At 52.4% G+C, this 12233-nt stretch overlaps 1 protein-coding gene across 1 annotated transcript; it reads left to right on the top strand.

Annotated features, from left to right (window-relative positions):
- Positions 1 to 1583: 1583 nt before the first annotated feature.
- Positions 1584 to 5053, top strand: SMIM26 (small integral membrane protein 26). The gene is made up of 2 exons (XM_029067887.2): positions 1584 to 1752; positions 4591 to 5053. The coding sequence occupies exons 1-2, from the start codon at positions 1611 to 1613 to the stop codon at positions 4755 to 4757; spliced, it is 309 nt and encodes a 102-aa protein (XP_028923720.1). The 5' UTR covers positions 1584 to 1610; the 3' UTR covers positions 4758 to 5053.
- Positions 5054 to 12233: the final 7180 nt, after the last annotated feature.

Raw genomic sequence — 12233 nt, 5'->3', positions numbered from 1 at the left:
TGAGACGATGATCATTGATCATGATCAGTGAGTCACTGGCCTCAGCGACTGAGCCACCCAGAGTAGAAAATGGAGTCGGCGTGCAGTTGTGGCCCTGTGCGGTGGAAGATCTGGGAGAATAATAATGGTAATTACGGTATTTAAGTGCTTATAATAATAATGTGGGTATTTGTTAAGCGCTTACTATGTGCCGAGCACTGTTCTGAGTGCTGGGGGAGATACAGGGTGATCGGGTTGTCCCACGTGGGGCTCATAGTCTTAATCCCCATTTTAATAATGATGTTGGTATTTGTTAAGCGCTTACTATGTGCCGAGCACTGTTCTAAGCGCTGGGGGAGATACAGGGTCATCAGGTGGTCCCACGTGAGGCTCACAGTCTTCATCCCCGTTTTGCAGATGAGGTCACTGAGGCCCAGAGAAGTGAAGTGACTTGCCCACAGTCAACACAGCTGACAAGTGGCAGAGCCAGGATTAGAACCCATGACCTCTGGCTCCCAAGCCTGGACTCTTTCCCCGGAGCCGTGCTGCCAAGAAATCATCAGGTTGTACTGTGGGATTTACAGGCCTAATCTCCATTTTGGCAAAGAGGTCACTGAGGCCCCGAGCAGTGAAGTGACTTGCCCAAGGTCACCCAGCTGACAAGGGGCAGAGCGGGGGATTAGAACCCACGACCTCTTGACTCCCAAGCCCCTGCCCTTTCCACCAAACCATGCAGCTTCTCCAAAGGAGCCTTTACTACTCCCATTATGTAGAGAAGCAGTGTGGCTCAGTGGAAAGAGCCTGGGCTTGGGAGTCAGAGGTCACGGGTTCGAATCCCAGCCCTGCCCCTTGTCAGCTGGGTGACTCTGGGCAAGTCACTTCTCTGGGCCTCAGTTCCCTCATCTGTAAAATGGGGATGAAGACTCTCACGTGGGACCACCTGATGACCCTGTATCTCCCCCAGTGCTTAGAACAGTGCTCTGCACATAGTAAGCGCTTCACAAATACCAACATTATTATTATTATTTTCTGTGCCTCAGTTCCCTCATCTGTAAAATGGGGATGAAGACTGTGAGCCTCACGAGGGACAACCTGATTCCCCTGTATCTCCCCTAGCGCTTAGAACAGTGCTCAGCACATAGTAAGCGCTTAACAAATACCAACATTATTATTATTTTTATGCAAAGGCCGGGGACGAGGGTGGAGGGAAGGAGAGGCAAGGTGCGGTGGACTACAAGCCCCAGCGTGCACCGCGGCGCGGGCCACCGGGGGCGGACTACAAGTCCCAGGGTGCCCCGCGCGGGCGGGACCGGAAGGCGCTACGGGGGGCTGGACTACAACTCCCAGGGTGCCTCGCGGTGGGGACTGGACTACAAGTCCCAGGGTGCCTCGCGGGGGGACCGGAAGGCGCTACGGGGGGCTGGACTACAACTCCCAGGGTGCCTCGCGGTGGGGACCAGGAGGGGGCTGGACTACAAGTCCCAGGGTGCCTCGCGGGGGGGAACCGGAAGGCGCTACGGGGGGGGCTGGACTACAAGTCCCAGGGTGCCCCGCGGAGGTGGGCGGAGAAGCGGAGGGAGATCTAGGGTCTGGACTACAAGTCCCAGAGTGCCCCGCGGGCCGGGCAGGTGATGGAGGCGGCGACGGCCGTTCGCTGGTACAAGCGCATGTCCTTGCTCTACGCCTTGGGGGCCTGGACCACCCTGGCCTCCGCCCTCGTCTACCACTGGATGCGGCCACCACCCCCACCCCAACCCCAGGGGGACGGGCCAGGTACTGGGAGGGAAGGAGGGGCCCCAATCCATCAATCAATCATCAATCAATCAATCAATAGCATTCAGAATCAGGGAGGCAGCCAGCTCAGCAAGGAGGTGGAGGGAGCCGGCATCAGCAGCATCAGCAGCAGCCTCATTCACTCATTCAGTAGTATTTATTGAGCGCTTACTATGTGCAGAGCACTGTGCTAAGCGCTTGGAATGGACCAATCGACAACAGATAGAGACGGTCCCTGCCCACTGACGGGCTCACAGTCTAATCGGGGGAGAGGGACAGACAAGAACAATAGCAATAAATAGAGTCGAGGGGAAGAACATCTCCTAAAAACAATGGCAACTAAATAGAATCAGGGTGATGGACATCTCATTAAACAAAATAAATAGGGTGATGAAGATATAGACAGTCGAGCGGACGAGTACAGGGCTGAAGGGAGAGGGGGAGGAGGAGAGGGAAAGGGGGGAGAAGAGGGCTTAGCTGAAGGGAGGTGAAGAGGGGGTAGAGGGGAAGCAGAGGGAGCAGAGAAAAAAGGGGGAGCTCAGTCTGGGAAGGCCTCTCGGAGGAGGCGAGCTGTAAGTAGGGTTCTGAAGAGGGGAAGAGAATGAGTTTGGCGGAGGTGAGGAGGGAGGGCGTCGCAGGACCACGGGAGGACGCGGCCGGGGGGTCGACGGCGGGATGGGCGAGACCGAGGGACGGCGAGGAGGTGGGCGGCGGAGGAGCGGAGCGTGCGGGGTGGGCGGTAGAAAGAGAGAAGGGAGGAGAGGTAGGAAGGGGCAAGGTGACGGAGAGCCTCGAAGCCTAGAGTGAGAAGTTTTTGTTTTGTGCTGACTGCACAGAGCACAGAACCAAACAAGCAGACAGGCATCAATACCATCAAAATACATTGTCCTCTCCCAACAGTGCTCTGCACGCGGTCAGCACTCAAGAAATACGGATTGAATGAATGAGAGGACAATCTGTTTCGATGGTATTGATGCCTGATTACTTCTTTCGTTTTGCTGTCTGTCTCCCCCTTGTAGACTGTGAGCCCCTTGTTGGGCAGGGATGGTCTTTCTCTGTTACCCAGTTGTACTTTCCAAGCGCTTAGTACAGTGCTCTGCACACTGTGAGCGCTCAATCAGTACGATGGAATGAATAAGTGACTTGCCCTAGGTCACACAGCAGACAAGTGGCAGAGGCGGGATTCGAACCCATGACCTCTGCCTCCCAAGCCCGGGCTCTTTCCACCGAGCCACGCTGCTTCACTTAATAATAATGTTGGTATTTGTTAAGCGCTTACTATGTGCCGAGCACTGTTCTAAGCGCTGGGGGAGATACAGGGGAATCAGGTCGTCCCACATGAGGCTCACGGTCTCCATCCCCATTTTACAGAGGAGGTCACTGAAGCCCAGAGAAGTGAAGTGACTTGCCCAGAGTCACACAGCCGACGAGCGGCAGAGCCGGGATCCGAACCCACGGCCTCCGACTCCCAAGCCCGGGCTCTTGCCACTGAGCCACGCCGCTTCTCCGTAAGCTGGTCAGGCCCTGCCTCACCCAGGGAAAAGTCCAGAATGAGTCCTCCTGTTGAGGCGTCCAAAATACGCTCGTCTAAGTGGAGCGGTGTGGCCTTCCGAAGACCACCCTGGCTTAATATCTGCTCCCAGATCCATTCGTTTGTTTTTCGGGCAGTCCACGATATTCACAAAAAATGCACACGGTGAGGACTCAATAACTATAACCGAATGAAGGAACGAACGGTCCCGGTCCCCCTTGGCCTGGGGCTCCCCCCGGGTCCTGCCCCGGCTCACAGGGCCGGTAAAATACAGAAAAAACAACTTCCCAAAGGCCACCCGAGGGACCCGAAGCGAGGACCGCGGCCCGGGCACCTCTCAGTGATGCTCCTTGGCAGTGCTGTGCCCACGGGCTGAGCTGGAAAGAAAACTATAATAATTCTGGTATTTGTTAGGTGCTTACTAGGTGCTGCACTCTGTCGAGGCTGAAGATCGTAAGTGCATAATAAAAATAATAATGATGGTATTTGTTAAGCGCTTATTATGCGCCAGGCACTGTTCTAAGCGCTGGGGTAGGTGCAAGGTAGGTTGTCCCACGTGGGGCTCACAGTCTTAATCCCCATTTTACAGATGAGGGAACTGGGGCCCTGAGAAGCGAAGCGACTTGCCCCGGGTCACACGGCAGACAAGTGGCGGAGCCGGGATTAAAACCCACGACCTCTGACTCCCAAACCCGGCCTCTTGCCATTAGGCCACGCTGCTGCTCCGTGACCTTGAGCTTTTACTTTTCTGGGCCTCAGTGACCTCATCTGTAAAATGGGGATTCAGACTGCGAGCCCTATGTGGGATGTGTGTCCAATCCGATTATTTTATATCTACCCCATCACTTAGTAGATAGCGTGGCTCAGTGGAAAGAGCACGGGCTTTGGAGTCAGGGCTCATGAGTTCGAATCCCAGCTCTGCCACTTGTCGGCTGTATGACTGTGGGCGAGTCACTTCACTTCTCTGTGCCTCAGTTCCCTCATATGTAAAATGAGGATTAAGACTGAGCCTCACGTGGGACAACCTGATGACCCTGTATCTCCCCCAGTGCTCTGCACATAGTAAGCGCTTAACAAATACCAACATTATTATTATTATTATTATTATTGGCTTCAATCTACCAACTCCGTTATAGCGTACTCTCCAAAGCACTTAGTACAATGCTGTGCGCGTAGGAAGCGCTCAGTAAATACGATTGATTGACCGATGGGTCCTACGCCTGCTGATGTGCCAGTTGGCACTAAACCAAGCGTTCACGGTGATTCAGATCTCCAGACTCATCACTTGCCCTTCTTCTCTCCGCCAGACGACAGAGAGGAGCAAAGAGAAGAACACCCGGCCGAAATGCCCAGTCCCAGGAAAGGATTTCACGTGGAAACGACTTTCACTTACAGAGAAAACTTTGTGCCATATACCACTAGGATCTTCAACCTTCTGAAATCATGGACTGGCGGGCCCGGCCCGGCAGAATAACCTCCCCCGGACTCCGGAAATCCCGGCTCCCCAGGCGGGGCTTGTGAGCCGACGGAAACGATTTATTTAATAAGCCGGTGTGAAAACAGAACGTGACTCTCCGGTGAAATCACGAAGGCCGAGACCGGCCGAGATCTGGGGGCGGTCTCCGCTCTTCCCTCCGGAGATTGGCCGGGCCAAGGCCCGCCCTTTCGACTCCCAAGATGGACGTCGTCTCTCCGTCCGTCGTGGGTGGCTCGGAGGCCTTTCTTTGGGGAATTCACTTGGAGTTTCATTAAATTGCTTACCCTACGATGGCCGTAGACTTGTTTATACGTTCCACGTCGGCCCCGTCCGGCCCTCCGGTGTCCGAATCCGCCGATTCCGATGTAGGAATCATAGCAGCCCTGTCTGCCCTGAGTGGACGGTGGGTGTTAATTGGATCGAATGCCCTCCGGGGACAGAAAAAGGATCTTATTACGCCGTGCTTTACTAAATTGTACTAAACGCTGTAATAATAATAATAATAATGGCATCTGTTAAGCACTTACTATGTGCCAGGCGCTGAACTAAACGCTGGTGTAGCGTGGCTCAGTGGAAAGAACCTGGGCTTCGGAGTCAGAGGTCATGAGTTCGACTCGCGGCTCTGCCACTTGCCAGCTGTGTGACTGTGGGCGAGTCACTTCACTTCTCTGGGCCTCAGTGACCTCATCTGTAAAATGGGAATTAACTGTGAGCCTCACATGGGACAACCTGATTACCCTGTATCTACCCCGGCGCTTAGAACAGTGCTCTGCACAAATACCAACATTATTATTATTATTACAAGGTAATCGGGTTGGACACAGTCCCCGTCCCGCCTGGGGCTCACAGTCACAATCCGCATTTTCCAGATGAGGTAACTGAGGCACAGAGAGGTGAAGTGACTTACCCAAGGTCGCACAGCAGACGAGCGGCAGAGGCGGGATTAGAACCCATCGCCTTCTAACTCCCGGGCTCTCTCCACTCCGCCACGCCGCTTCTGGTAGGGATACCCGTGTTTGGCTACTTCGCGTTCGGGGGTGATGTTTGAAGTGTGAGTGCTTTGAAAAAATTAAAAAGCCGGGTATTATTATAAATCTTATCTCAGGTTTGAGAGCCTGGCCACCCGATTAACCCGCATGTCCGTCATTTCTGCTGAAAAATCTGAGGAAGCAAGGGCCTCCTCCACGACCTCTCTTCCTCACCCCGCCCTGCCATCCACCTCTGCTCCGCGGCCCTTGTCAGCTGGCAGACTTAATAATAATAATAATAATAATGTTGGTATTTGTTAAGCGCTTACCATGTGCAGAGCACTGTTCTAAGCGCTGGGGTGGACACAAGGGAATCAGGTGGTCCCACGTGGGGCTCACAGTCTTAATCCCCATTTTCCAGCGGAGGTAACTGAAGCACAGAGAAGTGAAGTGACTTGCCCACAGTCACACAGCTGACAAGTGGCCGGGATTCGAACCCATGACCTCTGACTCCAAAGCCCGGGCTCTTTCCACTGAGCCACGCCGCTTCTATGTCTCTCCTCCGTCTCCTCCTTTATTTAGCCTGTAAGCTCCTTGTGGCCGGGGAATGAGTCTCCCGACTCTGTCATAGTGTAGTCTCCCCAGTGCTTAGTATAGTGCTCTGCACACAGGAATCACAATCGAAAAAATACCACTGATTGATCGAACGGGTAGCCGTAATCCATGGGTGCACCTGCAAGGTAAAACCTGGTCAAGCCTCAGGGTATTTCATGCCGGGGATGGGATGCCCACTCGCTAATAATAATAATTGTGCTATCTGTTAGGTGCTTACTATATGCAAGGCCCCGTACTAAGCGCTGGGATGAATACAAGCAGTCGGGTTGGACATAGTCCCTGTCCCACGTGGGGAAGCTGCGTGGCTCTGTGGAAAGAGCCCGGGCTTGGGAGTCAGAGGTCAAGGGTTCGAATCCCGGCTCGGCCACTTGTCGTCCGTGGGACTGTGGGCAAGTCGCTTCGCTTCTCTGGGCCTCAGTTACCTCATCTGCAAAACGGGGATGAAGACAGTGAGCCTCACGTGGGACCGCCTGATGACCCTGTATCTCCCCCAGCGCTTAGAACAGTGCTCGGCACATAGTGAGCGCTTAACAAATACCAACCATATTAATCTCCCTTTTACAGGCGAGATAACCGAGACACGGAGAAGTGAAGTAACTTGCCAAGGTCACATAGCAGACACCTGCTCTCTCAAATTCCTGTCCTCCAATCCTCTCTTTGACCCCCTCCAGTCTGGCTTCCATCCACTCCTCAGAAACCGCCCTCTCAGAGGTCACCAGTGATAGCGTGGCTCAGGGGAAAGAGCCCAGGCTTTGGAGTCAGAGGTCATGGGTTCGAATGCCGGCCACTTGTCAGCTGTGTGACCGCGGGCAAGTCACTTCACTTCTCTGTGCCTCAGTTCCCTCATCTGTAAAATGGGGATGAAGACCGTGAGCCCCACGTGGGACAACCTGATTCCCCCGTATCTACCCCAGCGCTTAGAACAGTGCTCTGCACGTAGTAAGCGCTTAACAAATACCAACATTATCATTATTATGATCTTCTTCTGGACGAATCCAACGGCCTCTGACTCCATCCTGATCCTCCTCGACCTCTCAGCTCCCTTTGACATTGTCAATCACCCCCCGCTCCTGCAAACATTATCCAACCTCGGCTTCGCTGACCCCGTCCTCTCCCGGTTCTCCCCCCATCTCTCTGGATGCTCCTTCTCAAGTCTCCTTAGCGGGTTCCTCGCCTGCCTTCCGTCCCCTAACTCTGGGAGTCCCTCAAGATGCAGTTCCGGGTCTCCTATTCTCCGTCTCCACCCGCTCCCTTGGAGGACTCATTCGCTCACACGGCTTCAGCTACGGCCTCTCTGCCGACGACCCCCAGATCTCTATCTCCAGCCTTGATCTTCTCTCTCTCTGCAGTCTCGCATTTCCTCATGCCTTCAAGACATCGCCACATGGATGTCCTCCCTTCACCTCAAACCGAATCTCTAATCAGAATCTATCTTCCCACCTAAACTCTGTCCTCCCAATTTTCCCATCCTGTTGACGGCACCACTCTCCTTCCTGTTTCACTGGCCCACAATCTTGGCGTTATCCTCGATTCGTCCCTGTCATTCAACCCACGTATAATAATAATAATAATAATAATGTTGGTATTTGTTAAGCGCTTACTATGTGCCGAGCACTGTTCTAAGCGCTGGGGTAGACACAGGGGAATCAAGTTGTCGCACGTGGGGTTCACAATCTTAATCCCCATTTTACAGATGAGGTAACTGAGGCACCGAGAAGTTAAGTGACTTGCCCAAAGTCACACAGCTGACAAGTGGCGGAGCCGGGATTTGAACCCATGACCTCTGACTCCAAAGCCCATGCTCTTTCCACTGAGCCACGCTGCTTCTTGTTAAACATTTACTATCTGCCGAGCACCCTTCTAAGCGCTGGGGGAGGTACACGGTTATCAGGTTGTCCCACGTGAGGCTCGCGGTCTTCATCCCCATTTTCCAGATGAGGGAACTGAGGCCCGGAGAAGTGAAGCGACTTGCCCAAGGTCACAGAGCAGACAAGTGGTGGACCTGGGATTAGAAACCACCCAAGCCCGGGCTCTTTCCACTAAGCCTCGTTGCTTCTCAAGCCACGCTGCTTCTCTGTGGTATCGTCAGGCCGAAATCGGGTGTAGATTTAGACATCTTATAAATGATGTTCGTCCGCGGAAACGTTTTAAGTTCCGGATTGAAGACGTGAAACTTCAGATGACTTCCTCGAAGCCGCCTGAAGACACCCTTCTCTAGGAGCTAGAGTTTTAACAGTCGGGCACCGGTGAGAAAAAGAATCACTGACTGTAGGGAGCCATCGCTAAATCCTGTCAGTCCCACCTTCACAACATCGCTAAAATCCGCCTTTTCCTCTCCATCCGAACTGTTACCTCGTTAATGCCGGCACTTATCCTACCCGGCCTTGGTTATTGTATCAGCCTCCTTGCTGGCCTCCCAGCCTCCTTTCTCTCCCCACTCCGGTCCGTACTTCACTCTGCTGCCTGGATCACTCTCCTGCGAAGACGTTCAGATCAGCTTTCCCCACTCCTCAAGAAACTCTAGTCGTCGCCCTTCCACCTCGGCATCAAACAGAAACTCCTCACCATCGGCTTTTAAGTTCTCAATCACCTTGCCCCCTCCTACCTCACCTCGCTACTCTCCTACTACAACCCATCCTACGTACTTGGCTCTCTAACGCCAACCTTCTCGCTGCACCTCCATCTCGTCTATCTCGCCGCCGACCTCTCGCCCACGTCCTGCCCTTCTCAAATCCGACAATTTCTCTCCTCCCCTTTCAAAGCCTTATTGAAGGCCCATCTCCTCCAAGAAGCCTTCCCTGACTAAGCCCCCCTTTCCTCTTCTCCCACTCCCTATTACGTCATGTGACTTGCTCCCTTTATTCATCCCCTTCGGCAGCCCCACGGCAATGTCTGTAATTTATTGATCGTTTATTTATGCATTTATTTATATTGATGTCTGTCTGCCCCTCTAGGCTGTAAGCTCACTGTGGGCCAGGAATGTGTCTTTTCATTCAGAGAGGGAGCAGAGGGAGCAGAGGGAAAAGGGGAAGCTCAGTCAGGGAAGGCCTCCCGGAGGAGGTGAGCTCTCAGTAGGGCTTGGAAGAGGGGAAGAGAGTCAGTTTGGCGGAGTTGAGGAGGGAGGGCGTTCCGGGACAGCCGGAGGATGTGGCCCCGGGGGTCGACGGCGGGATAGGCGTGAACGGGGAAAGGTAAGGCCCTACGGCACTTATGTGCATACCTGTAATTACTTATTTATATTAATACTCGTCCCCCTCCACCTGTGTAGACTGTGAGGTTGTTGTGGGCAGGGAATGCATCTGTTTGTTGTTATACTGTACTCTTCTACGGGCTCAGTACAGTGCTTTACGCACAGTAAGCACACAATAAATACAATTGAAAGAATAAATATGAAGAGGAAGGGCATCCCAGGCCCGAAACAGGACTGGGGTGAGAGGTCGCTGGTGAGACGATAGATGAGATCGAGGTACTTTATTATTATGGTATTTGTTAAGCGCTTCCTATGTGCAGAGCACTGTTCTGAGCACCGGGGTAGATACAGCGTAATCAGATTGTCCCACGTGGGGCTCACGTTTTTTAATCCCCATTTATACAGATGAGGTCACTGAGGCCCGGAGAAGTTTAGCGACTTGCCCAAGGTCCCACAGCAGACAAGTGGAGGAGTCGGGATTAGAACCCACGACCTCTGACTCCCAAGCCCGGGCTCTTTCCACTGAGCCACGCCGCTTCTACCGTGCAATCGTACGTACCGTGAGAAGGTCGGCATTAGAAGAGTGAAGCGGGTGGGCTGGGTTGCAGTAGGAGAGGAGTGAGGTGAGGTGGCAGGAGGCGAGGTGATGCAGCGTGGCTCAGTGGAAAGAGCCCGGGCTTGGGAGTCGGAGGTCGTGGGTTCTAATCCCGCCTCTGCCACTCGTCAGCTGTGTGACTGTGGGCGAGTCACGTCACTTCTCTGGGCCTCAGTGACCTCATCTGGAAAATGGGGATGAAGCCTGTGAGCCTCACATGGGACAACCTGCTGACCTTGCATCTCCCCCAGCGCTTAGAACAGTGCTTGGCACATAGGAAGCGCTCAACAAATACCATCATCATCATCAAAGGTGATGGCAAGGAATAAATACCTGTTCTGTCTCTGTTTTAGACGGTGGGTCCCACGAAACCCAAGAGGCTGTGTCGGATCTGATTCCATCTTATCTACCACCGCATAGTACAGTGCTTGGCACATAGTAGGTGCTTAACAAATACCAAGATAACTACGGAGAAGCAGCGTGGCGCAGTGGAAAGACCCCGCGGTTGGGAGTCGGAGGTCATGGGTTCGAATCCCAGCTCTGCCCCCTTGTCAGCTGTGTGACTGTGGGCAAGTCACTTCACCTCTCTGCGCTTCACTTACCTCATCTGTAAAAGGGGGATTAACTGTGAGCCTCACGTGGGACGACCTGATGATCTCCCCCAGCGCTTAGAACAGTGCTCTGCACATAGTAAGCGCTTAACAAACACCAACATTAATATTCTTATAGCAACAAGACAATAGGCAGCCTTTGTGTGGGTACATTAAGTGCACGATATATGTACAGACCTTCACTGAGGGAAATCCTTGCTTTATCTCCCCTCCCGCCTAACACAGGTGGGGGATGAAGCGCAGATAAGCTGACAGCCGCCCTCCAGACTGTAAGCTTCTTGTGGGCAGGGAATTTCTGTTTCTTGTTCTATTCTCCCAAGCGCTTAGTACAGTGCTCTGCACACTCTAGGTGTTCAATAAATATGATGGACTGATGCTAATTCTGTCGTAATAGTAATAATGATATTTGTTAAGCACCGGACTATGTGCCAGGCACTGTACTAAGCACTGGAAGCCGGGTGGGACACAGGCCCTGACCCACGTGGAGCTCACAGTCTAGATCCCCATTTTACCGATGAGGTCACTGAGGCCCAGAGAAGTGAAGTGACTTACTCAAGGTCACACAGCAGACAAGGGGGCGGAGTCAGGATTAGAACCCATGACTGCCAGATCCCAGCTCTATCCACTAGGCCAAGGTGCCTCCCAAGTGCTTAGCATAGTATTTTCATTCATTCAATCGTATTTATTGAGCATTTACTGTGTGCAGAGCACTGTACCAAGCGCTTGGAATGTACAGTTCAGGCAACAGATAGAGACAATAGCTGCCTAACAATGGACTCACTGTCTAGAAGGGTGAGACAATAAATAAATTACAGATATTCATGTATTCATTCGATCGTATTTATTGAGCACTCACTATGTGCACAGCACTGTACTAAACGCTTGTAATGTACAATTTGGCAACAGATAGAGACAATCCCTGTCCAACAATGGGCTCACAGATATATATGGATGGATATATGGAGATATATATGGAGATATATATGGAGATATAAATGGATATATATATATATAATATATATCAGTTTGGACAGAGAGAATAGGGCAGATTTTAGCTATGTTGTATCCGTAGTAATAATACTAATGATGGTATTTCGGTGCTTACTATGTGCCAAACACTGTTCTAAGCACTCTACAAGGTAATCAGGTTGCCCCACATGGGGCTCGCAGTCTTAATATCCATTTTACCGATGAGGTCACTGATGTCCAGAGAAGTGGAGTTGCCCAAGGTCACCCAGCAGATTAGAACCCAGGACCTTCTGACTCCCAGGCCTCAGCTCTATCGCTATGCCATGCTGTGAGACCGCTAAGTCTCTGTTGCTCTCCATAAGCGCATAGTAAAGTGCCCTGCACGTAGTAAATGATCAGTAAATACGGTTGATGGATGGATCGATGGATTGATGGACGGACTCCATTCACTCACTCATTCATTCAATAGTATTTATTGAGCGCTTACTATGTGCAGAGCACTTAGACTGTGAGCCCGTTGTTGGG

Source organism: Ornithorhynchus anatinus, chromosome 1, assembly GCF_004115215.2.
Source record: "Ornithorhynchus anatinus isolate Pmale09 chromosome 1, mOrnAna1.pri.v4, whole genome shotgun sequence".
NCBI lineage: Eukaryota > Metazoa > Chordata > Mammalia > Monotremata > Ornithorhynchidae > Ornithorhynchus > Ornithorhynchus anatinus.
The sequence above is the reverse complement of the archived record's forward strand: the minus strand, read 5'-3'. Positions and strand labels throughout refer to the sequence as shown.

Excerpts from the sequence above, each read along its gene's own strand:
- SMIM26 (XM_029067887.2), top strand. The coding sequence starts at position 1,611 with ATGGAGGCGGCGACGGCCGTTCGCTGGTACAAGCGCATGTCCTTGCTC. Across the intron at positions 1,753-4,590 it reads ACCCCAGGGGGACGGGCCAG|ACGACAGAGAGGAGCAAAGA; the intron begins GTACTGGGAGGG and ends TCTCTCCGCCAG.